General features: G+C 42.4%; 4 protein-coding genes across 4 annotated transcripts; 2 read left to right on the top strand and 2 right to left on the bottom strand.

Annotated features, from left to right (window-relative positions):
- The first annotated feature begins 837 nt into the window (after nucleotides 1-837).
- On the top strand, nucleotides 838-5094 carry LOC115816524 (delta-type opioid receptor-like). Its single transcript, XM_030779487.1, has 3 exons — nucleotides 838-1073; nucleotides 4009-4361; nucleotides 4559-5094. Exons 1-3 carry the CDS (start codon nucleotides 838-840, stop codon nucleotides 5092-5094), a joined length of 1125 nt encoding a protein of 374 aa, XP_030635347.1.
- A 5688-nt stretch (nucleotides 5095-10782) lies between these two features.
- chmp5b (charged multivesicular body protein 5b) lies at nucleotides 10783-13875 on the top strand. Its single transcript, XM_030779488.1, has 8 exons — nucleotides 10783-10851; nucleotides 11626-11730; nucleotides 12276-12322; nucleotides 12489-12582; nucleotides 12696-12767; nucleotides 13011-13119; nucleotides 13490-13605; nucleotides 13794-13875. The coding sequence occupies exons 1-8, from the start codon at nucleotides 10783-10785 to the stop codon at nucleotides 13842-13844; spliced, it is 663 nt and encodes a 220-aa protein (XP_030635348.1). The 3' UTR covers nucleotides 13845-13875.
- A 1244-nt stretch (nucleotides 13876-15119) lies between these two features.
- fastkd3 (FAST kinase domains 3) lies at nucleotides 15120-18758 on the bottom strand. Its single transcript, XM_030779166.1, has 6 exons — nucleotides 17324-18758; nucleotides 17009-17094; nucleotides 16404-16578; nucleotides 16103-16172; nucleotides 15799-15913; nucleotides 15120-15295 (listed from the first exon to the last, which is right to left on the bottom strand). The coding sequence occupies exons 1-6, from the start codon at nucleotides 18756-18758 to the stop codon at nucleotides 15197-15199; spliced, it is 1980 nt and encodes a 659-aa protein (XP_030635026.1). The 3' UTR covers nucleotides 15120-15196.
- Nucleotides 18759-20258: 1500 nt separating this feature from the next.
- On the bottom strand, nucleotides 20259-24040 carry myl12.1 (myosin, light chain 12, genome duplicate 1). The gene is made up of 4 exons (XM_030779722.1): nucleotides 23980-24040; nucleotides 22198-22404; nucleotides 21177-21338; nucleotides 20259-20805 (listed from the first exon to the last, which is right to left on the bottom strand). The coding sequence occupies exons 2-4, from the start codon at nucleotides 22379-22381 to the stop codon at nucleotides 20633-20635; spliced, it is 519 nt and encodes a 172-aa protein (XP_030635582.1). The 5' UTR covers nucleotides 22382-22404; nucleotides 23980-24040; the 3' UTR covers nucleotides 20259-20632.

The raw sequence follows: 24040 nt of genomic DNA, 5'->3' as shown, positions 1-24040 counted from the left end.
TCAGTGATGTAACATGAAGAAAACAATTCTCTTCAATTATTCATACAAACGTCAGAGAGGATTGTATTCGCAATTTTAGGCAATTAAAACATTTCACTAATTGTGAGAAGATATATTAAATCATGATGAAGCTTTAGGAGTTTAAAGATGGTTGATCTGTCTAACTTGAGGCGAGAACACGGACGCGTGCGCACGTACACACACACACACACACTATCGTCGTGCATATTTAACCCGGTTAAATGGGATTGCGATCAACAGCGAGGCAAAAGACTGCGTGTCTGCTGGTGATTGTCCTTCTCTCTGATGTCATATTTGGGGGAAGATAAGGGGGTGGGCGTTTGCGCGCACTTGGCGCTCGGCCGCGCCGCGGTGGCGCAGAAGCTCCAGTCCCACTCGCGCTTACACTCATAGCAACAAACTTTACCGTACCGCTGCCGTCTGCACAAACAGGAGCTTTCTAACGTTACAGCTAGTCAGCGTCACTATTTCACGGAAAGCTACGCTATCAAAGTAAGCAATCTGAACCTCTTTTGATATTTGTGGCAAATTCTCTTTATTATTATTTCTTTTATTTTCCGAAAAACTGTGATTTGTTGGTAAGGTGGCGGTCTTAAAAATCTAACCCGTAAGTGCAAAGTGTACAATACAACAGACCAAAAATATTTTCCATTTTTCATAGTAGGTCGCTTCAACACCACTGGTTTAACTGTTTCAAACAACGTTAGTTGTACTCTCCCATGTCTTGTTTAGCACTGAGTGGAACGTTGTAACTTTCTCTTACCTTTATTTCTTTCCTTTTTTCTCCTCTCCCCTAGGCTGACAAAACGTGAGGAGATGGACACGAGCGTTGTGGAGATATTTAAAGAAGACAGGTGCTCTTCTGCGCTTGCAGACGAGTGTGATACTAATGCGTCTCTTACAGGTGATACAGACACGCGTAACCACACGCTAACTGACGGTTGGGCGCACGAACCCATGTCTCCTCTCATTCCGGTCATCACAGCGGTGTACTCGGTGGTATTCGTCGTGGGACTCGTGGGAAACTGCCTCGTCATGTATGTTATTATAAGGTACTGAGTCTGAGTCGTTTTTGTATTGATTTAGTGACTTGAGCTGTCTCACAATAAATCGGACTCTCGGACATTGACGAAAAAACCCCCCATATATATATATATATATGTGTGTGTTTGTGTGTGTGTGTGTGTTTGTGTGTGTGTGTGCGTGTGTGTGTGTGTGCGTGTGTGCAATTTTCGACTGGTCTCCTCATCTCGAGGCTTCATTTCTTTTTAAATCCCTCTCGCTTCAAACAGCTCTCAAACGACGAGTTCTAAGAAAAGAAAAGAAAAAAAAATCAGATCCCTGGGTGACGGACTTGCCAGTATTTTCACGTGCCCACAACAGTGGTTGGATGGCCTATGGCAGTGTACTTTTTCTTAAGCAACCTGAAAATATGTGGACAACTTTTCCGGTCCTTTTTGTTCTTTTGTGTTCATAAATTTCTTAGTTTGTTTTAATTATTGATTCGGTTCTCTATGTTTTTCCTTTTACTTATTCATTCATTTATTTACATCCGGCCCCTGTCAACACTGAAGATTTAAACATGAAGAGAATCATCCTGTTTAAGAGCATTCCTCTCAGATGAAAACCTCCGCTTCAAATATATTCATACATACACACACACACACACACACACACACACACACACACACACACACACATATATATATATATATATATATATATATATATATATATATATATATATATATATATATATATATGTATGTCCAAAAATATATCTACAGAGGATATGGCAGTGGAAACTGGTGTAATCTCATCGCTTTTGTGTTCTATTGAAGATCATGGTTAAAGGCTTAAAGGTCGTAAGCACTTGTTTTATGAACAGTTTTGTTGTTTGGTAAACACTGATGTTTTCTGTTTTTGAACATTTTGAACAAAGTTGATTTCTGTTTGTCAGATGGTATGCCTATGAAGTTACAGCATTTCTGCCACATGTTTTAGATATAGTTCATCATTATCTCTCTCTCTATATCTATCTATCTATCTATCTATCTATCTATCTATCTATCTATCTATCTATCTATCTATCTATCTATCTATCTATCTGTCAGTCTATCTATCTATCTGTATTTGTGTGTGTATGTGTATGGGGGGGATGTATGTGTCCATGTGCGTGTGCTTGTGCGTGTGTGTGTGTGTGTGTGTGTGCGTGTGTGTGTGTGTGTGTGTGTGTGCGTGTGTGTGCGTGTGTGCGTGTGTGCGTGAGTGCGTGTGAGCGTGTGTGTGTGTGTGTGTGTGTGTGTGTACTTAATTGTGATTTAGAGTGGTGATTCCCCTGTCCTGTAGCTCACTGAATGCTGATCTGCTGATTCAGACCTTTTTTAATGGTTGCTGTAGGTTCTCTGCAGCCAGGCTTGTATTTACGTTCCCAGATTCCCATAAATCGGCACTTTGTGTGTGTGTGTGTGTGTGTATGTATGTGTGTGTGTGTGTGTGTATCTGTGTGTGTGTGTCTGTGTGTATCTGTGTGTGTGTGTGTAGATATGTATAGACATTTATGGTTATGGCATGGGGTTTAGATGGTGTGTTATAAGTAACTGTTTTATAGCCCATGCATATATGGAAGTATGGAAGTATGTATGATGCAGACAGAAAGGCGTGTGTTTGTCAGTCAGTAGGCGGTACACTAATAAATCAGGATTGAAAGAAATTGAGTGGCAGTCACTACTTAAGAGGTCTTATCTCACTCAGTATGCCAGGGTTTTCCTCCGTGCCCTGCATGCGATTGATGCTCACTAAGTTTGTGCCACTGTGACGTTCTGGGCCAATTCTTCATTCAGACCAACTGTTTTTATCCCACGAAGGTGTGATGGATGTCTTGATATAAGGGAAATCTATTGCATTTCTGGAATGTTCCTTTAGGCAGTCTGTAACATTGTGTCGAGTCATTCAGCAGCAATTTTATAATTTCTCAACAAATTGTCATGTGTCGTAATGGTTACACTAAACTATGTAAATGCCAAGAATTCAGCTGAGTTAACAGCACAATGCATCTGTGACATTATGACTTATTTCTGCTGCAAAGTTGCTGATTTGGCCATACCATTGCGCCAACTGCTGTGAAAGTAATCTACTCTGTGGTGATTGATACTTTCTGACTTTGTTGAGAACTTCCAGACCTGGGCAAGGAAATTTACCCATAATTCACTTGGGCTTAGGGCCACAGGTGTACCCTGAATTCTCTGGGAATCTGGCAGAGTGACAGTTGGCTTGCTTTGTACGTGAGCTCAGTTACTCTCTGCTTCAACACTTCGGGCCCACAAACGCCTGTCACTCATGTATGTACCGATTTATCCTAGTTCTTTTTTTTTGACCTCACCTACACTACAGTTCAGATAATTGGTTTGTAGGTCATAAAAGTTCCTCTCATTTCAATCCTGGTGGGTGCTGAAAGCCAGTAAATGAGTGAGACATGGAGGGAAAATTTAGACTGATAAACAGATGCTTCTAACACAGCTGACTGCACTTCATAGGCTCTCACCTGAGCACCCCCACCCCACCCCCCAGCCCCCGACTCCCCCACCCACCCCCAGTGTGTGTGTGTGTGTGTGTGTGTGTGTGTGTGCGTGTCTGTCTGAACTCTCTCGCTTTCCCTGTCACAGACTTCTGTTTATCTATTCACTTCAGCAGTCTCAAATGAGATGTCGTAAATGCTATCACTCCCCTGGATTTTATGAGAGAGCGAAGAGATGGGGGTTTGAACAGTACGAGCTGACAGGATATGAAAGCAGCTTGTTTTCTTTCATTCTGACTGCGACAGTGAGGTGAATCTTCACAGCTTAATTTAACCATAACGAAGGAAAAGCTCTATGAGAGGTATCCTCTAATGAGGGTTGGTTTGAAATATTTCAATATCCTTACGTCAGTAAAACTTTCTCTGCCGCTCTAACTCACTGTGCTTTTTGTTTTGCGTCTTTCTCGTAGATACACCAAGATGAAGACGGCCACGAACATTTACATCTTTAACCTAGCGCTCGCTGACGCTCTGGTTACTACGACAATGCCCTTTCAGAGCGCTGACTACCTTTTGAACTCTTGGCCGTTCGGCGAGGTGGTCTGTAAGGTCTTCATTTCCATTGATTACTACAACATGTTTACCAGCATCTTCACCCTCACCATGATGAGCGTGGACCGCTACATTGCCGTGTGCCACCCCGTCAAGGCGCTCGATTTCCGAACGCCCCTGAAGGCCAAGGGTATCAACGTGGGCATTTGGGTTCTCTCCTCGGCTGCTGGCGTGCCCGCCATGGTACTTGGGGGCACACAGACCAATAATGGTGAGTCTCTGAGGTGATCTGTCAGTGGTTACTGTTGGTAACCGTCCGGATGCAGTTCTGAGTGAGGCACGATAGTTCTTATTCTTTTTTCCCCTTTCTTTCTTTCTTTCTTTCTTTCTTTCCGTCTTTTTTCTTTCTCTCTTCCTTTCGTTCCCTCTTTCTTTCCTCCTTTCTTTCTTGTGCTGTTTCTCTCTCAGGCACCACAGAGTGTGCCCTGCAGTTCCCGGAGCCGTATGAATACTGGGACACTCTGATGAAGATCTGTGTGTTTGTGTTTGCCTTCATCGTGCCCGTCCTCATCATCACGATCTGCTACACGCTGATGGTTTTACGGCTGCGTAGCGTGCGGCTGCTGTCCGGCTCCAGGGAGAAGGATCGTAACCTGCGTCGCATCACTCGCCTTGTCCTGGTAGTGGTAGCCGTGTTTGTGATCTGCTGGACGCCAATCCACATCTTCATCTTAATCAAGGCTCTAGTCAGCGTTCCGGAAACCACGTCCGTTATGGCTGCCTATTTCTTCTGCGTTGCCCTGGGATACACCAACAGCAGCCTCAACCCAGTGCTCTACGCCTTCCTCGATGAGAATTTCAAGCGCTGCTTCAAGGACTTCTGCCTGCCAGCACGTGGTGGGAGGGGCGGCAGGGGAGCAGGGTTTGGAGGCGGGGTCAGGGGCGGATCCAGACAGCAAGCCCAGCCCCCTGACAGCCCACCCAGGACAGCTAAGCCGGCATGACTAGCCGTGGAACTGTCCTCCATTACGCAGACAGGCAAGGAGGACTCAAACACACTGGGCCTAACACAGGTCTCCTCTACCCTCTGAGTGACACCAATGCCAACCATGGACAACGATGCTATTGCATTAAAAGCAGGTTAACGCGAGGCTGTCATTAACTAGATGGAAGAATGGCCCATAAAAATCGTTTCCAAAATCCCTACGGCGATGGTCCGGGATCTGTTTTCGGCTTGTCTGGGACCTTAGTTTTTTTTTTTTTTTTCGCCTTTATATGAATTCCTCTTTTATTTAAAAATGATCTTGAGGAGAATGTGAGCTTCAAAACTCTTTGGATAGTGGTACATTTTTGGCTTGTTTGTTTGTTTAGGCTCTGTCCTCCAGGAGTTTGGATTTGAAATGATACAAGAAAATTGAGGTGGTTGCAGTGAAAAAAAGCCAGCTTTAATTTGAGTGTGTTTTGATACACGAACCATTTAAAAGTAACAGCACATTAAACACATGGTCCACCCAATCTAGGGTACTATTTTTAGGGTGTTTTTTTGTTGTTGTTGACTCTAGAGAAGTGTCTTGTAACAAAAACGTGTTTATGTTGTTAGTATATGTGTTAGAGAGTGGTCGAGTCTTGATTCTAGGTGTCGTATTTGCCTCTGAACACTGTTGTTTGGACCAGGCAAAACAAGAATGAAAAGAAGCCTCAGTCCAAGTGAAGACAACCATCATGAGATGGAAAAAATCAGAACAAATCAAAGCTTTTCAAAACCATGTAGCTTGGCAAAATCAACTGTTTGGTACATCATTAACCTCAAACTTGGCAGAGACCTTTAATGAAGGCAAAACAACAGAAAATGTGTCACTGTCTAAAGACTTTTGGACCTCATTATATATTTTGAGTTTGAGGTTCGATACTTTACAAAATGTCAGTTGAAAGATGCTCAGAGACTAACTAAAGGCATTCCAAAACCAACACTGAGTCAGTTAACATTTGGTTTGGCCTTTTGGAATTTTAGATGTCCTCCTCTAACTTCTATACCGTATTATTGAGTGAGTCACATTACAATTTAACATTTGTGTCTTTCTTTGTCCAACTTACACCTGCCCTTCTCTTGGTACTCTCCTCTCGTTATTCATACTTTGTGAGACAAATATTTACTGTATTCTCTGATTCACTCATGAAGGTAAAGAATGTATTGTTGCTGTTTCGCAGCTGACTTGCAGCAGCATAGGGAATTTGATTGACAATCTGAGCTGGGGGCGGGGGGGGGGGTGAAATATTCTTAAAGGTAAATAATTTTGTCCGCATTATTGTCATTCCTGTGGTGGTTTACGACAGAAATGTTGCATAACACAATTTTATGACATAATAAGTGATGGTTGGGGGGGGGGGCGCTGTGACATAGATCTCTACTGTAACCACTAATGATTATATATGTAGCCAGCCAGGCCTTTATTATTTATTTGTTTGTTTGTTTGTTTATTTGCGTCATCCTTTTGGGGCTCTGGGCAGGACATATCTCTGTGTGGGAATACACATAGAATTTCCTTTTCACAGTGCAGTGCTGTGTGGAGTGTATTGCTTGCTATGGAATTATGGGTAGATAATTCCTCACTGGGGGATTGTGGGTACAGTTTTACTCAGGGACCATCATATAATTTTTTTTCTGTCACTCAGTGGAATGAAAGAGTACAACATGGTTGTCAATCTATCTATCTATCTATCTATCTATCTATCTATCTATCTATCTATCTATCTATCTATCTATCTATCTGTCTGTCTGTCTGTCTGTCTGTCTGTCTGTCTCTACACTTACTTTCCTTTCTACCTATTCACATACCTGTCTACCTATCTGTCAGTCTGCCTGTCTGTGTCATTTTTGTATGTTTTTCCTCTGATCTGTCTGTTGTTGTGTCAGAGGTTTGTTGTCTTTATTTGTGGTATGGTTGTGAGTTTATGGGAGAATTCAGTCCTGCACTGTCCCTTTCTTCTCTGTATTTCATACAGACACAAGTGCACTTTAAGGTCCAGGATTCAGAGTCCCTCCAGCTCCTCACTAATGATGGCAACATAATAACTCAGTTACATGACTCAAACAAACCCCACGCACCTGCATGAAACTTATTATACAGCACATACAGCCCGTGAACAAGGACAAGACGGTCAGATACCGAGGCAGCGCCGTAAACACAAAGACTCACGTCAAGACGGTCAGATACTGAGGCAGCGCTGTAAACACAAAGACTCAAGTCAAGACGGTCAGATACTGAGGCAACACTGTAAATACAAAGACTCATGTCAAGACGGTCAGATACTGAGGCAGCGCTGTAAACTAAAGTCAAGACGGTCAGATACTGAGGCAGCACTGTAAATACAAAGACTCAAGTCAAGACGGTCAGATACTGAGGCAGCGCTGTAAACACGAAGACTCAAGTCAAGACGGTCGGATACTGAGGCAACACTGTAAACTCAAGTCAAGACGGTCAGATACCGAGGCAGCGCTGTAAATACAAAGACTCAAGTCAAGACGGTCAGATACCGAGGCAGCGCTGTAAATACAAAGACTCAAGTCAAGACGGTCAGATACTGAGGCAGCGCTGTAAATACAAAGACTCAAGTCAAGACGGTCAGATACTGAGGCAGCGCTGTAAACTAAAGTCAAGACGGTCGGATACTGAGGCAGCGCTGTAAATACAAAGACTCAAGTCAAGACGGTCAGATACTGAGGCAGCGCTGTAAATACAAAGACTCAAGTCAAGACGGTCAGATACTGAGGCAGCGCTGTAAATACAAAGACTCAAGTCAAGTACCACACACTGCATGTCCACAACTCACTTGCCTGGGCTTATATTCCCCACTGCCACATTAGCTGACTGATGCTGGAGGGCAAGAATGTGAGGGGTAGTGTGTGTGTGTGTGTGTGTGTTTGTGTGTGTGTGTGTGTGTGAGAGAAAGAGAGAGAGAGAGAGAGAGAGAGAGAGAGAGAGAGAGAGCTGTATGAGTGGAACGGAGGAATAAGGTTGTTCTATAGGGAAAAGCAGATTTGTGGCAATACTAAAAAAAATCTGCTTTGATTGATAACAGTAAATCCTGGACCTGATTGCTATTTTTAAAAATTGACAGAGGGCTTAATCTGGACAAGCTGTTGATCTCCAGGTCGAGTCAAACATATTATATAACGTCACCCCTGGTGTGTGACGCATCTCAATACACAATGCTGATACTGGGATTACCTTGTCTGTACACACAAGTATTGATTCAGCTGTAAACAAAAACAATTTGCACACACACATACACCACACACACACACACACACACACACACAGATGCATGCATGCACATATGATAAATAAAAACACATGCACAAAAACACATCAGTCCTTTATTTTGTTGTGTTTTATGAATTGTACAGTAGTCTCCTTTGTTTTTGTGCAGGTGGTGGCCTACATGACGCTTTTATTGCATGTCAGTATGCGTCGCAGATTCTCCACTGTCTCTAGGAGGTTCTGCTTTACCAGCAGCGACTGCTTATTTCAGGAACATGTTTCATGTTATGCTGTTTATAAATATTAAAAAAAAAAGAAAAAACAACCTCACTGTGTATATATAGGAATGTAAAAGAAGAAAATGTAAGTTATGCATTTACCCTATATGTTGATTATTGTAAAAGGTGTCAATTCAATTGTCTGCTGAATCAGTGAATTCCACAGAACATAGAACAAAAACAAATGCATATTTCATGTATCCGCAGTAGTGAAAGAGTACTCATGCTTTTTTTTTTTCAATCGATATTACGTTCAAGTATAAATTTAGACGGAGCTGTCCAGGGTACCTCCAAGGTCTCTGAATGCCAATAGATTTTATGTATTCCCTGCTTTTTTTCTTTTTTTTTAATCCAGTTAGAATAATACATTTTTCTTTTTCAGTTACCTGTTAACACATTACTGTAGCCTTACTGTAAATAACATAGAAAAGAGGATGCCATTTCTGTTCACTATACTGCTTACAATGTTTTTGGCCTTAAAACTTCTGTCAGCTTAACATGTGACCAACTAACACTGAACATTTGTGCACGTGTTTCTCTATGTCCAGAAAATGTCTCTAAATTGAGGGCACTGTAAGGTTTTCAGGTCTGCCTGCCCAGTCAGTAAAGAACAGATTGTGAGTGTGTGTGTGTGTGTGCGTGAGCGTGAAATGCCTTTTGCGTTTCGTTGCATTTCATACATTGTGTAATGGCCTTGTTCCTGCTACTGCATATACGCTGTAAACTCTATTGTGATTTTATTTTATGTAATTTGACTGAAAAAAATAAAATAAAATCTGTACATTCTTTCATTTATCTGATGACATCACTGTTTGCAACTTGTTGCCCCTTCCACACTGTAGGCCATGAGCACCTAGCAACAGTTCATGGAAAACCTATGCTCCATTGGTTTGACTTAAATTGTCACTGAATACTGTTATGGTGTGTCTAATTTTGCCCCTAGAAAACGCATCACAAGATATATGAATGTTCCCCCACACGCAGTAATTTTTTATGCATCTTGTGCAGCAAACAGTTCAAGTGGTCTTTCTGTTGGGGGAATACCATGGATGGTGTGAGAATTTCACTGCAACCCAACTGTCACATTTGATTCATGACTTAGAGTTCTTGTTCTGTACACTCAGGCAGTTCCATTTTCTGAAATTTATATATTAAATGGTTGCCATAGCGATACGCTTCGAAGATCAAAGATTTTGAACTCCATCATATCCTGACAGATCCCTTTTCTTGGTCAGCTAGACACCAAGCTACCAATCTCTCTCTCTCTCTCTCTCCTCCCAAAATTAAATTTATAGTGAATTCTATAAATCAGAGTAAAGCTAATGCTTTAGAGGATGTCAGAGTACTTCAGTGATGGTATTCTCCGTGTTTGAGATGTGTGATTAATATGCCACTATGCCAGTTCTACTTAATGCACAGCCATCTCAATAGCACAACAGCAAAAGCAGTATTTATTTATTTAGCATGTAAGGTTTAAAACCGCCAGATTTAACTCTGTAACACATAAATCTTGTGCGTCTCTCTGTGACACGTCTCCCTTTTATTAGATTATTCAGTGTCTGTAAAGGTATGGGACAGTTTATTTGTAGATTATTTTAGATTTATTTTGATTTTATGCAGTTTATTTTTGTACTATTTACAGTGTTTTCCAACAACTAAGAGGAGTGCAGACGGTTCTTGAAAAATACTACGGTAGTTATATTAAATAGTTATATTTATAAATAGTTATATAAATAGTTGTATTTACTGACTCAAAGATGCTAACACTGGTAAATCTACCATACTACGATACTCCCAGTTTCTGCCAACCTAAAATCCTTAAAAACTGGAGTTTTGGAATACTAAGGGACATAGCACCCCCTTGCGGTCAGCGGTAAATCCTGTTAGCGTGCATTTAGGATCGCTTTACCAGTTCCTTACGAAGATATAAACAATTTTGTGTCGCTCTGACTTTTCCTAAATGGTTAAAATATACTAAGACGTGAAACCGTACATTCCTTTGAGCAATTCATGCGGGTATTGAGCGCACCCTAAAGAACACATGATACATGACGTCACTGTGAGATTACTTCCGGGTGTTGTAGGTTTTGTTTCTTTGGACTATCGTGAAGTATCTTTGTTGTTTTGCCTCTTCGTTGAAAACTGTGTCAAAATGAATCGTATTTTTGGTCGAGGAAAGCCGAAAGGACCAGCACCCAACCTTACAGACTGTATATCGGGCGTAAGTAACGATAAAAACAACTTTTTGTATCCTGTCTCGTCAAACAAACAAAGGAACTTTGCTTTGGTTTATGACAGCTCGTGATATTACTTATAAGCTTAGTTTGGTAGTCAGTGACATTTGCCTCGTTCAACGAATTGTTTTTTTCTAGAAATGTTGACGACGTTTTCAGCTCTCACATCTTGACGTTGGCTTATTCTATTTTTAAATCTTGTAAGACAAGCTAACGCACGTTTTTTTAGTGTTACGTAGCCCTGCTGAATCACTTGGCAGGCTCATGAAATCTCGACGAGTAACTGAATTAGAGTGAAAACTGTGGCTTGTACATCGCTGCATTATAATCACTATATAATAGTGAAGCCCACTGAATTGTTCAGAATTGCCACAAAGATCAAAGCTGGTCGGGAGCGGCTGTGTAATTGATTCAGTCCACTAGACAATGTCAAGAGTATCCTTTATACTGGGTCTTTGTTTAATGCATTAGCTACCCCTCGCTTTTGTCCGTAAAAGCCATTGAGTTTGAAAAATAAATCATCTGAGTGTTTTCTCTAGGCTAATGGACGGATTAATTAGGCATATTCTTCCGGGATAGGGACGCAAGCTTGTAATGAGTCTGCGTTTTTTTTTTAAACCAGTTACACGAGTTCGCTGCAAATATGATTGGATGGCGATGACTAAACACTGCCATGACGTGATCATATGGATTGTTGTTTGTTGTATGGCCTCGTTGTATTTCACATAGACCGCATCTCTCTCTCTTTCTCTCTCTCTCAGGTTGATTCCCGAGCAGAGTCAATTGACAAAAAGATCGCCAGATTGGATCAAGAACTGATGAAATATAAAGACCAAATGAAGAAAATGAGGGATGGTCCCTCAAAGGTATAATCATACAATTGTGTACCACAACACACACACATACTTAAACCTCTTATTATGGAAGACCCTTTAGGCCCTGGAGCCCCTTCTGGGATGAGTAACACTCACTTGCAGGTGGTGTTTAAATAAACGTACACAAATACTTGGACTCTGTGCCAAAGCCAAGAGCTCACATATAAATGAACCATTAACACACCTTATTAAAGTCACTCAGAGCTTGGTCACATGTAGATACAGTGAGGCAGGTGTGCCGGGATCTAACTTGGAGGAAAGTATCGGTCTCTTAGCCTACAAAAGTACAGTTAGTGTCAGAACAAGTGGGTAAGAAGGTCAGCAGCCAGAGTCGTTGGTATGAGTTGCCCTTGCATGTTTTCTTTCATAAATAAATTGTTTTAGATATGGATTACGATGTTGGCATTATGTTTCTGTAGAAATGACCCGTGTTTATTTGACTTGTATAGTCTGGCTAAGACAAACAGAGGAGCAGTTCTGTGTGTCCTATGCCTGTGTCAGTGAGTCTGACGTTTCTGCTCTTTTCTCCCTGTCAGAACATGGTCAAGCAGAAAGCCATGCGAGTCCTCAAACAGAAGAGAATGTGAGTGTGTTATAAAGATAGACCCCACTCTTGCTTTTTGAGCTATAATGTTTTCACACCATACAGAATTTGCTGCAATGTAAAACTTATCCTTCTTTTACGTGTATTAGTGCACTTTTGAGGTGCGGTAATTTGCGTGTGTGTTTGTGTGTGTGTGTGTCGGCAGGTATGAGGGGCAGAGAGACCAGCTGATGCAGCAGTCATTTAACATGGAGCAGGCTAACTACACCATCCAGACCCTTAAAGACACTAAAACTACTGTAAGAACACACACTGCTTCCACTAACAAACACGCATACACACACACTCTCTCTCTCTCTCATGTACTTGACTCTCTCTGATCATTGGCCTTGTGTGGGTGTTTGTGTGACAGGTGGATGCGATGAAAGTTGGAGCCAAAGAGATGAAGAAGGCCTATAAGAACGTGAAGATTGACCAGATCGAGGTAAAAAGTCTCTTTTCATCTCTTTTCATCTCAACTCCTCTGATCATTTCTCAAATCCAAACACTGAGCTTAGAAATCAGATAACTGCACCCCAGTGTACGTTTCACGTCATTTTATTTTTAGTTACGCAATCAGGAAGACATTCGGGTTACATACCTGTGTACATGCATGGATGTATGTGTGTGTGTGTGTGTGTGTGTGTTGATGTATAACTACTATTGTGTGTGGGTGGGTGTTTTACAGGATCTGCAGGATCAGTTGGAGGACATGATGGAGGATGCCAGTGAGGTGCAGGACGCCCTGAGCCGTAGCTACGGAACTCCAGACATCGACGAGGATGACCTGGAGGCAGGTCAGTACCTCTTCATGTGTCGGAGAAAAATCACATTTTTAAGTGTTCGCTCTAAGACCAATGCTTTTTAAGGAGTGAGAAACCGACTTTAACATTATCAGACTTTTCCTCAGACTTCAGGTAAAGACTTAACAGGCAGGTCATACGTTGGTCATACAGCAAAATGACTCGCGAGTCTTAATGTTGTCATATGGATCACAAAGTTATCTGATGATGACATCGCTCGTCATTCAGTCTTCTTGGCAACATTGTCCCAGCCTGTGATCATAAATTCAGGCGTTGAACTGATGGTGTTATCTGTTACTCAGAATAGGATCCAGAGAGTGACAGTTATTTAAACCAATGAGTTTGTATTTCTGTGTGACGACAGAGCTGGACGCGCTGGGTGATGAGCTCCTATTGGACGACGACAATTCTTACCTGGATGAGGCATCTTCTGCTCCTGCTATACCCGAGGGAGCACCTGGAGACAGAGGAACCAATCGGGTAAACACACACGCATGGAGCAGCCTTATTCACACACAGTCCAGCCACTGAGTTTCACCCACTGAATCAGCTTTTACCATTATTCTTTTTCCTTCCCCGAGTATACCCACATACATTTACTGGGCTTTGTGGAGGTATAGTTTTATAAAACGTCATTTGAATCCTTTTTTGTTTTTTTTTTTCCCCAGGATGGCGTTCTGGTCGATGAGTTTGGCCTCCCTCAGATCCCAGCCACATAAAACAAGGACAACAGGAAGACAGTTCTCTCCCGAAAAAAACCAAATCTCCGTTTTCTATCAAAAATCCCCCCTCCTCCACAAACACACACACCATTTAAATACAACAGACATCAACCATACTGAAATAAAAAAACAAACAAACAAACAAACAGCTGGGAAGTGTGTGTATGCAACATCTTACGCATACACAAACTCATATGCAAAAGTTAGCCCTACGTGTTTCTGTCAGGCTCCAGCCTACATTGCAAGCATGGCCTTTCTCTAGTCTGACAGACCACTTAAGTCTTCTTCTAATACATATTATAATCTTGTATTTGCTTTTATCAGGAATGTATCCTCTGAAATCAACCTTCAGGATTAATCATTAGACTATCTAGGTATGATATGAAGTTGTTTTTTTTTTGTTTTTTTTAATTGATTGGTGTTCAGACATACACAATTTCTTTGTTTTATTCTTTTTTTTTTCTAAAGGAAGTGCTTTGGTATTTGGTTGACTTTGTATCGCAACATGCTGTTGCCGACTACCAACTAATATAATAAATTATTCTATATTTGACAATAAATAAAGACGTTGTCGGGTCTTTTGTGGGATTCACATATTGTTGACTATTATATAAAGAACTATTAATACCTGAATGTTTGCCACAGGTTTACAGTAAAATAAAAGACCTAAACAATAAAAAGCCTATTTTTTTTCTTCCAACAACTACTCTCGACACAAAAACATTTTTTAAATCCTTTAATATGACATTCAAAATGAGTTACAGCAGTTCGAGGATCACATGAGTGGACCTGGGGTGTCCCAGACTGTGCTAGAAATTATAAATAAATAAGAAACATCTCCAGGGTTGTCTCAATCCAAAAAAAGGCTCTATTCACAGGGGTATTCCAAGTATGTGGTTTAGTGCAGTGATTCTCAACACCAGTCCTGGGGGCCCACTGTCCTGCGCGTCTTTGTTTTAACTCTTCATTATTTGAATTCTGTTAACTGAGCTAATCAAACGCTTGATGATTAATTGATCAGTGGAATCAGGTGTGTCAGTTGTGAGTTACCACAAAGATGTGCGGGACAGTGGGACCCCAGGACTGGAGTTGAGAATCACAGGTTTAGTGACTGACCCAGATAAGTTAAACTGAGAGTAAGTAGTAAACCTCCTAATAGAAGAGTCCCATGGCTTCATTCTCCTAGCAAAACAAAACTCACTTACTCTGAGTTAACTTATCTGGGTTAGTCACCAAACCACGTACTTGGAATACCTCCCAGGTCATGCTTATATAAGCACCCATAAACACACATACACACACACGCACTATTGAGGTGTGAGTGAATGGTGAATATAGTGATCAGGTGATCACCAGCTTAGTCTGTAACTCAGGGGGAAGATCTTCTTGTGCAAATATTCCACAGTCTCTGCTTTCCCTTTCACTTTCTCAAACTCGTAGTAAGGGATCTAGAGAGGGAGAGAGAGAGAATGTTCATAAGACAACAAACAAGGGCAAAACGACTGTTAAAAATGCTCGCTCCCTAAATTCTCCTCACTCCAACGCCCCCCCCCCCCCCTTTTTTTTATAGTGTTTTTCCTTTGCATCTCTGTACATTAAAGAGCACTGTGGTGTTTCCTTTAACTGCCTCTGTCCAGACTATACTGTACTAAACCTGTCTATGATTCTTCAATAAACACTTGGTTCCCACTGCAATGACAAATGGTCATTGTCAGCCGCAGACAGAGGAATCAATATCCTTTAATAATATCAACAGAGGATGTGAAGATCAAGGCCAGATAGATATTGATGATGATGGCCAATGAGAAAATTACGTTGTGGTGGAAAGGGTGATGTCATAAGGGTAGCTAAGCAACAAGACATGACTGTGAGGAATGTTCAGTTTGGTATGGACTCTTGGTTCTCATTGCAGTATTTATGTTTTTAAGAATATTAATTTTTTTAAACTCACTTGGACCACTTCATAACCAAGAATTTGGAGGTGCCGCTGTTTGATGGCCTCTTTCCCGAGAAGTTGTAGGGTGTTAGCAGCAAAACGTTTTGGGCCGTCAATACACAGTGCGATCCTAGAAACACGCACGAGAAACACACAAGCACAGAAATATCAGCACAGCTCTTGAACCTTAAGACCAGAAGAACAGATACACATACACACAACATACAGAAAACAACACGAAAATGAAACCGCTCCTTCATTCGCACATTTGTTAGAAACACACACACAAAAAAAAAAAAAAAGGCCACATTAGACTTGCCTTTTATAGACTTCATCTATGTGACTGGCAGGTAAAACATAGCCATCCTCATCCAGCTTTACCTCCACATCTGAAATCAGAGGTAACAGGCAAAACACTGCATTACATACAGGTACAGTGAGCTGAGTTTAAATTAAACAGACTTACTAGTACTTAACTATTAAGTTGACCAGTCAAATGCCTAGATCACGGTGAAATCTCTTCAGTAATTCCAAATTCAGAGGTAAATTTAGAGCATATGTATATGTATTTATACGTGTGTGTGTGTGTGTGTGTGTGTGTGCGTGTGTGTGTGTGTTACCTAATGTGTAACAGTATGGAGTGAGCACGCGTGAGGCAAAGTACGAGCGTGCTCCTAGTAGGTCGACGAGCCCTGATTTCACTGCGTTGTAGAGTTGAGGGTCTACTGGTGTTTCCAGGGCCTGGCCCGGAGACAGGAACGACTTCACACGCAGCTTAGGCAACAGTCTCGGACCCTGCACACACAAGCAAAACATCAGTCCACTGGACAAACCTTGGACAAAACATCAGTCCACTGGACAAACCTTGGACAAAACATCAGTCCACTGGACAAACCTTGGACAAAACAGCTGACGCGAACTGATAAACACTTGGAAAAATATGGACATTTCTCTTTTTGTTGCTTTAAGCGCTTTCAGTGGAACTAACTGACTTTGTAAATGCAATTTCGACACATTGCATAACGTATTACAAAGAGTGATCCAGAAAATGGATTTTTTGCAATAAAATCTATGCTACAAAATTTAAGTCATGGTGCTCATAGTGACAACTGGAGTGCAACAAGTGATGTGGTGTTCAATTCTGTGAGTTCTGTTAAGTGAATTGTTGGTGAAATATGTTTGTTGGTTTCACAGTGTCAGCATAGGGCAATGGAGTCACACTCACCTCATAGAATGGGCACTCTAGTTTAACACTCATATACAGCTGAGTTAATTGGGCCAACACCATTCGATCCATCCCTGTGTCCTGCTCTGAGAGATTAAGACACATACATATTTCAGTAAACTGCACAGAACTTAAACTTTTTCAACATCTTATAAAAAAAAAACTGAAACGTCTTCCAGGCTCTCAATGCATATCACGGATAGAAACTGGTGATAAGAGGATTAATTCTAGAAAAACGCATAGCTGGAGAAAGCAGTCGTTCACCCTCCTCCCTCTCTCTCTCTCGCTCTCTAACAAACACACACATACACTCACCCTGTAGCTGCTGAAGGAAGTAAGGGCTGAAGATTCTGGACACGAAGTTTAGCGGGTATCTCTGGAGCAGTGTGCAGGCGTGCAGTAGCCTGAGCAGCATTCTTGGCTGGAATTGGCTAAATCGCGCGTGAATCAAAGACTCAACCTTTCGGAACAGGGGTCCCGCGTTGGGCGGTACATAACCCAAAACTCCCAGCGCAGCGATCTGCCGAGCCACCTGCCCTGTAGTGTAGTCATCCGCCCTGTATACGAAGCTTTCGGCCACGGCATCAAACACTGGGGGCGAGAGGATGCAGCGCCTGCCAAAGTACTGCATCACCTTGGTAACGGTCTCCGGATGAGCGGTAAAAGCGATCTTGGGAACGTGGCGTTCGAGCGCTTCGATGAAGAAATGATCGCTGTGTCCGTAGTGCATTAATGCACCCAGCACCACGGCCAACTCACTGTCGGCGAAGTTCGGCACGTGGCGCACAGCCTGCTTGCACAGGGCGATGACCAGCGGTAACGCCTGCGTTTGCCTCAGAATCACCAGCGCTCCGAGTATTTCGCTGACAGACGAAGGGTCAAGTTTGGAGGCAAGGCTGAGAGCATGGGCGTTGACGGCATTCAGAAGCTCTTGATACCGTCCATCCTCACCAACGCCGGCTCCAAACGTCCTGTACACCAACCTAAGTTCTTCAGAACCCCACTGTGTCGGGTCCCTCTCCTGTAACTGCCCCATAGCCTGTACTAGCATGCCACAATTGGGTCCTTCCAGTACCAGGAGTGCCTGTGCTAGTCTGCAAAGTGCGCTAACACTCAGCTTTCCCTTGTCCAGCCTCTCTTGGCTCTCTGACACCAGCCGCACCACCAGCCGGCTCCAAGGGTCCAGGTAGAGTCGCGTGCACCCAAGCAAGGCCCAAACCACTGCTTCGTCATCAAGAAGACATGAGTCCTGCTCTAGTTGAAAACAGAGCGCTTTTAGGCTCGAGTCCGATAGTATCGCTAGCTCTCGCAGTCCGCCCGCTCCATCTTGCTCCAAATCTGCCAGTCGGTGGAGCACGGCAGCTGCCATGGCTCCGGAGAGCAGGCGAAAGGTGCGCAAGTGGCGCAGCACCTGTCTGGAGGAGGTGCAGGACGAGAGCCGTTCCGTGAACGCATGCTCCTCCTCAGCATTCTGCTGGAGGAGTAAGGAGAAACGACCCGCACCCGGAAAGTCTCTGTGCCGACGTACTGATCCTGTGGTTGTGAAGAAGACCGAGTCCCGTGCTACAGAGCATACTGTCATGTGGCTCGGCTGTACGCGGAGCCTCCGACATCCCTGCTTCAATAAACAGCGACCCGAAGACGTCCATACACACACGGAACACGTACTCTCCTGGCTGGAACATACACTCAGCGGCCGATTTGAGCAGATAGCCCTGACCTGTCTGAGGAACTGCAGCCTTCGCAGCATCTTCACCGTCACCCCGGAGTGTTACAGCATTCTGTTCCTACGGGAAGAATGGTAAAGTCAAGACACCGACAAACTTTTTTTGTTTCCACTGGGGACGGACGAGCTAGAGAGCGCTATTCACACGTGATCGTTGTATTGGATTAAAAGCATCGTGTTCGGCAAATATTTGATTAAGAAAACGCATTGAGTCAATTCATTAATATGATAACAAATCCCACTGATTCTTATAACATATGGATTACACAATATTGCGCCCAGTTCTGGAGAAGCGTCCAATCTGACAAAATAATCCGTGAAATATATAACTATGTGACAACACTCATTAGAGATTATGATAATAAAACTGTTAAATAAGGTTACTAACAATTGCCATAGCTTTGCCCTTGTGCTCTTGTGCAACTGCACATGCTATAGCTAAGCGGAAGTTGATGTTACATATTGGGTTGGTTCTTAGCATGGCAGCGAACAAGAGGGTTCAAACAAGAAAAACGATCTATGAATTACCTTGACAGATGTTATATAAAATATTAATCATTCGAAGGAACTACAGTTATAGTTACCTGAATGCGAACTGTTTACAAAGTGCAGACGCACAGACTGCACGCTGCCGGGCAGAGATAGTGCTTCTGTGACGCTTCAGCGCGTGTAATGAAAAAAGTTGAATCTTGATTGGCTTGTTGTACTTCGGTGGGTTGGGTTCATGATTTCCCGGATGGATCAAACTGTTTTATAATTTCTCTTTATTACAATAGGTTAAATTTTCTGCTATAGCCTTCAGGTTTGCCAAAAGAATACGTTTGAAATGCTACCTCAGTAGATAGCTTGTTTATAATACTCAGATAAAACACCACCCACGAAACACTCACTGAATGCAGTAACTCTGTTTAGAGCTGAGGAAACCGACAAAGTTACGACAACCCTTCTAATTGGCCATGTCTGCGACTGGTTTGTGTACTACCACACTGATAATCGTTTCTGACTGATTCATGGAAATTATTATTGCAGACACGATAAGTTCTCCTTAACCAACTGAAACAGTACATAGTTGTATTTAGCGTAATGGTAGGTCACTAGCACTGAAGAGTTCCTTTCGTTCACAACCCTAATGAACAGAGGTTTCATAGCAGCTGCTATTTTTTTTTTTTATTCTTTTGGAAACACAGCGGTAGCGGCTGAAATCAGAACAAGCTATAACAAGCCAGCTGGAATGAATGGGGCGTGGCATTTATTCCAGACATAAAGGAAAAGCAGTAAGTCGGCTTGGCTTGGTCTAACTACACAACACATGACTTCAAGGAGGGCAGCTATCAGATATGAGTTGTGACATGGACGAAACACACAGTTTTTTTAACCTCAGCTTAGAGCTTTAAGTCGCACTTAAGAAACGGTCAAAGGAGAGAGACACTTTCTAGTACAGTACAACTTTCACCTGAGGTTACGAAAGTTAATGAATAAAATGTAGTCAAAAACACCATAAGAGCAGGAGAACATTTGGATAGAGTAATTTATTTTAAAAAGTTCATATTTATTATAAAATGTAAAAATTCAGCAAGAACCGGCCATCACAAGAGCAAAAGGGTGCCTTTCCAGAGATCTTCACATTTTTTTAAAAACCCTTTCATATCAAAGCATGGAGGAAAAAACAAAAAAGGGCCATATCTTTTTAAACCTCTGAGGCAGACAACAGTATGCATGTATTGCAGATGTAACAAGGTACACACACACGCGGTCAGGCTTTTGGCAGGTTGTTATGAGAGCCTGCAAAGCAAGGGTATGTGGACTCCCCTTGTTGCTGAGGGCGCTGGAAAAAAAAAAGGGGGGGGGGGGTAGAGGAGGGGAGGAGAGATTCGGGGTGGGCTCATTTTTGGGGGTTTTCAATCGTCCTTGTCTTTGGCTCCATGTTTGAGGATGCGTGTGAACTCCACATAGTTGAAGTTGCTCTTCTTGTCAATGGGCGCCTCCCTAAACAGCTCATCCACCTCCTCGTCTGTGAAACGGTCGCCCATGGTGGTCAGCAGTTCACGCAGGTAGTCTTCATGGATGAAGCCTACAGAGAGATAGAGACCGAGTGTTATTACAGCACAGCCACACAAAGAATTACCGCACAGAAAAACAACTCTCCTCCTCCAGTAAATAACACTCATCTCAACTTTGAGGTTAATCTTATCAGTTTTTATAATTTACATTCACTTTCTGTTTGAAGACCAGACAAACACTAGAAAATAAGCCGGCATCATTCCAACAGCAATAAATTTTTTTTTTTTTTTTTTAACAGCCCTGCTTCCATATCTACTAACCACAGAGGCTTTAGATTACAGCTGTCTTTTGAAACATGTAGGTTACAAAAGCAGCTTATTTACGGTGATGGAGCACTTTTCCACTTTCGATATCAACTGTGCGGCGGATTTTGCGACTCACCGGTGCCCTCCTCGTCGAAGCAGGCGAAGGCGTTGCGGATGACGTCCTCTGGGTCGGTGCCGTTCAGCTTCTCACCGAACATGGTGAGAAACATGGTGAAGTTTATGGGCCCTGGAGCCTCTGCCATCATGGCCTCCAAATAGTCATCCGTAGGGTTCTTTCCTGAACGATGCAAGAGGGGAAAAGGGAAAAATAAATAAAAATAACCACAAAGGGAGAGGTTAGAGAATAGAGTGTTCAGATTCCATTGGATTTTTTTTTGGTGCTCTCTTCACAGGTGTGCGCGCGCAGGCACACGCAGACAAAGACAAGCCTTAGGGTAAACCACTCCCCCTGAGGCCAAAATACCAATGTGTAATAACCCCACCCAGTCTCGCCTCAAAGACAAGACAACTCCATCAGTTAGCAAAAACAGCAGCGGCTTCAGACACAGCTGATAAGATTATGACAAAATAAGGAAAACATGAACTACCCGTTCTTCTGTCTAATGAGAGCGACATAGTTCACTATTTTAAGCCTAAATACAAGTCTCCCTTATTTCCCCCCCTTAAACACAGCAACCTGTACCTGTAATGAATCTTCATGGAAGAAGATCCACAGAGAACCAATCTCTTTTGGGTGGTTGTCTGTCAGCATACCGAGCCAACAGCAATAATTATAACAGCTGCTTTAAAACGCATGACGAAAACCATTTGCATCCAATGAATGGATTCAGTGAGCCATGTGGTAGCCTGCCATGCAACATATTTAAGAGAGAAAACAGCAGGAATGCCACCATGCCAAATCACAGACAGGTAGGGCTGATATAATGGCCATTAGTGTCAGTCAGAATTAAAAACAACAACTCTTCCTAGAGTGGAGGGGAAAAAAAAAAAAAAAAAAAGTGTCTCCACCAAGCTAAAGTGACTTAAGCAAAATATTTTGTCCCAGTTCATTCGACAAAATTGGGTCAAAAGAGAAGACAGAGCATTTCTGTGAACAGATCTAAAGTTCCCACGGCGTACAGCTTTTCTAATCTTACCCAGAGAAGCCAGCATGTCATGCAGATCCTCCTTGTCCACAAAGCCATCGCGGTTCTGGTCGATCATGTTGAAGGCCTCCTTAAACTCCTGGATCTGAGACTGGTCAAACATGGCAAAGACATTGGAGGTTGCCCTCTGGGGGCGTTTCTTGGTGGTCTTTCCCTTGGCGCGTTTGCTCGACATTTTCTTTTCTTTTTGGTCTCTACCTGCACAGACAGCCAAAAAGGAAGAGACGTAGAATAACGCAAAACACAAACACTTGCCCAGTCTTGTCGAGGGACAAAAAAAAAAAAAACCTTGGACAAAGTCAGTATAATCAACTCTTGGATTTTATAATAGGACCATAAGACACAATGTTTGACAAAATTACATTACTTTGCAGTTTGCTTCCAAACATTTCTAAAGTCATGGTCTACAGTACGATCTGTGAAAAACAAATCTAAAACAGGTAGACTACCTCATGTAATTACCAAATATAGGATTTGACCAACCATGCTTAACAGGGCTTAGCTATGGGTAAATCTAATAACGTTGCTTCAGCGGTACTATATAAGGATATGTGAGAAATGGCTCATAGGTTTGTTCGAGACTGCTTTCCACACGGGAAAAGGATGGGACCAGTCATGTGAAAACTATGTCCTTTTTAAGAGGGCATCAAAGGGCTTCAAGCCAAAAAAAAAAAAAAAAAAAGTGAAATTAAGTTGCGTCAATCCGACTCGAAAAATCGCTAACGTTATACTACCTAGCTGTGTGCTGTGGTTGACGGAGTCATTAAATTCACGTACTGTCCAACATAATTAGTATCAGACTTGAACGGACTTGAAGCATTACGACATCAGCTGGACATGCAGATTGGATTGGACTGGATAGTGTGCAGTGTGCAGAGTCAGTTAATACTCAAACTGAGAAATGCAGTTTCTATCCATGGTTCATAACACCACACTGTAGAGGCACCGTACAAAATTTTACATCTCAGCTGTTCGCTTGAGTTTAATGGACTGGCCTACATATCTCCCCGTGGGACAGAGCTTCTGTTGATAGCACATACGGTGGCCATCAAATTACGACCCAGATGAGATCTAGAACTTTTCTGCACTGCTCTACTTTCTGTGAAGCTATTAATACCGTGAAACAACCTCCTTACAAATAACATGTGGATTAAATATGAGCGAGCGAGACTCCTTATGCAAGACACTCGGCAGAGAACCAAAGCGCTGGCTAACAAAGTCTAGAGACGGAAATCCTGGTAGCTAACTGTTAATGTCTGGCTTGCCAGCTGTGTTACGAGTTATTAACGCTCGAAGTTTCGTTCAGCACTTTATGAAAAACCGATGCCTCACATACTCGATCAACTTGTACTGTTTTCTTATTGATTGCTCAACATGTATGTCTGCTAAAGAGACATTCGATGAGCGCCGGCTAACACAAGACGAAACAAGGCCAACAGAACAGTAATGGAGACGGAAGCCTAACTTATTACCAATGGTAAACAAAGCAGCAGCACTGTTTTGTAATCTAAAGCACAACCAGTCCGAATGTGGTAGGATATAGTCACAACACTAGGTTATCTACTCTTATTCTTAATCGGTTTATACAGCCAACATCTGTCCGCTCACTTCTACTCATATGAATGTGATCTAGCGAGAGAAATGAATGTATTACTACAGTATCGAATACACTGTTCTAATGCAGATTATTTCACTAAGCAGCCTTGTTAAATGATAACTGGATTTCTCGAATCAATGCGAATAATTAATATAACTGTAAGATGAAAAACATACCTGAAGTCTGGTGAAAAAAAAATCGAGGAGTTCACTCAACTCAACCACCGCCCAAACTTCC

The sequence above is a fragment of the Chanos chanos genome, chromosome 7 (assembly GCF_902362185.1).
Source record: "Chanos chanos chromosome 7, fChaCha1.1, whole genome shotgun sequence".
Classification (NCBI taxonomy): domain Eukaryota; kingdom Metazoa; phylum Chordata; class Actinopteri; order Gonorynchiformes; family Chanidae; genus Chanos; species Chanos chanos.
Note: the sequence above shows the minus strand (reverse complement) of the source record. Positions and strands in the feature narration are given on the sequence as shown.

What these genes read in the sequence shown, in the direction of transcription:
- LOC115816524 (XM_030779487.1), top strand. Translation starts at nt 838, where the DNA reads ATGGACACGAGCGTTGTGGAGATATTTAAAGAAGACAGGTGCTCTTCT. An exon ending in GTCATGTATGTTATTATAAG is followed by an intron (nt 1,074 to 4,008) that starts GTACTGAGTCTG and finishes TCTTTCTCGTAG; the next exon opens with ATACACCAAGATGAAGACGG. An exon ending in GGGCACACAGACCAATAATG is followed by an intron (nt 4,362 to 4,558) that starts GTGAGTCTCTGA and finishes TTTCTCTCTCAG; the next exon opens with GCACCACAGAGTGTGCCCTG.
- chmp5b (XM_030779488.1), top strand. Translation starts at nt 10,783, where the DNA reads ATGAATCGTATTTTTGGTCGAGGAAAGCCGAAAGGACCAGCACCCAAC. An exon ending in TGAAGATTGACCAGATCGAG is followed by an intron (nt 12,768 to 13,010) that starts GTAAAAAGTCTC and finishes GGTGTTTTACAG; the next exon opens with GATCTGCAGGATCAGTTGGA. An exon ending in GAGACAGAGGAACCAATCGG is followed by an intron (nt 13,606 to 13,793) that starts GTAAACACACAC and finishes TTTTTTCCCCAG; the next exon opens with GATGGCGTTCTGGTCGATGA.
- fastkd3 (XM_030779166.1), bottom strand. Translation starts at nt 18,758, where the DNA reads ATGCTGCGAAGGCTGCAGTTCCTCAGACAGGTCAGGGCTATCTGCTCA. An exon ending in TAGAGTGCCCATTCTATGAG is followed by an intron (nt 16,579 to 17,008) that starts GTGAGTGTGACT and finishes TTGTGTGTGCAG; the next exon opens with GGTCCGAGACTGTTGCCTAA. An exon ending in ATAGATGAAGTCTATAAAAG is followed by an intron (nt 15,914 to 16,102) that starts GCAAGTCTAATG and finishes GCGTGTTTCTAG; the next exon opens with GATCGCACTGTGTATTGACG.
- myl12.1 (XM_030779722.1), bottom strand. Translation starts at nt 22,381, where the DNA reads ATGTCGAGCAAACGCGCCAAGGGAAAGACCACCAAGAAACGCCCCCAG. An exon ending in TGACATGCTGGCTTCTCTGG is followed by an intron (nt 21,339 to 22,197) that starts GTAAGATTAGAA and finishes TGCATCGTTCAG; the next exon opens with GAAAGAACCCTACGGATGAC. An exon ending in CTTCGACGAGGAGGGCACCG is followed by an intron (nt 20,806 to 21,176) that starts GTGAGTCGCAAA and finishes ATCTCTCTGTAG; the next exon opens with GCTTCATCCATGAAGACTAC.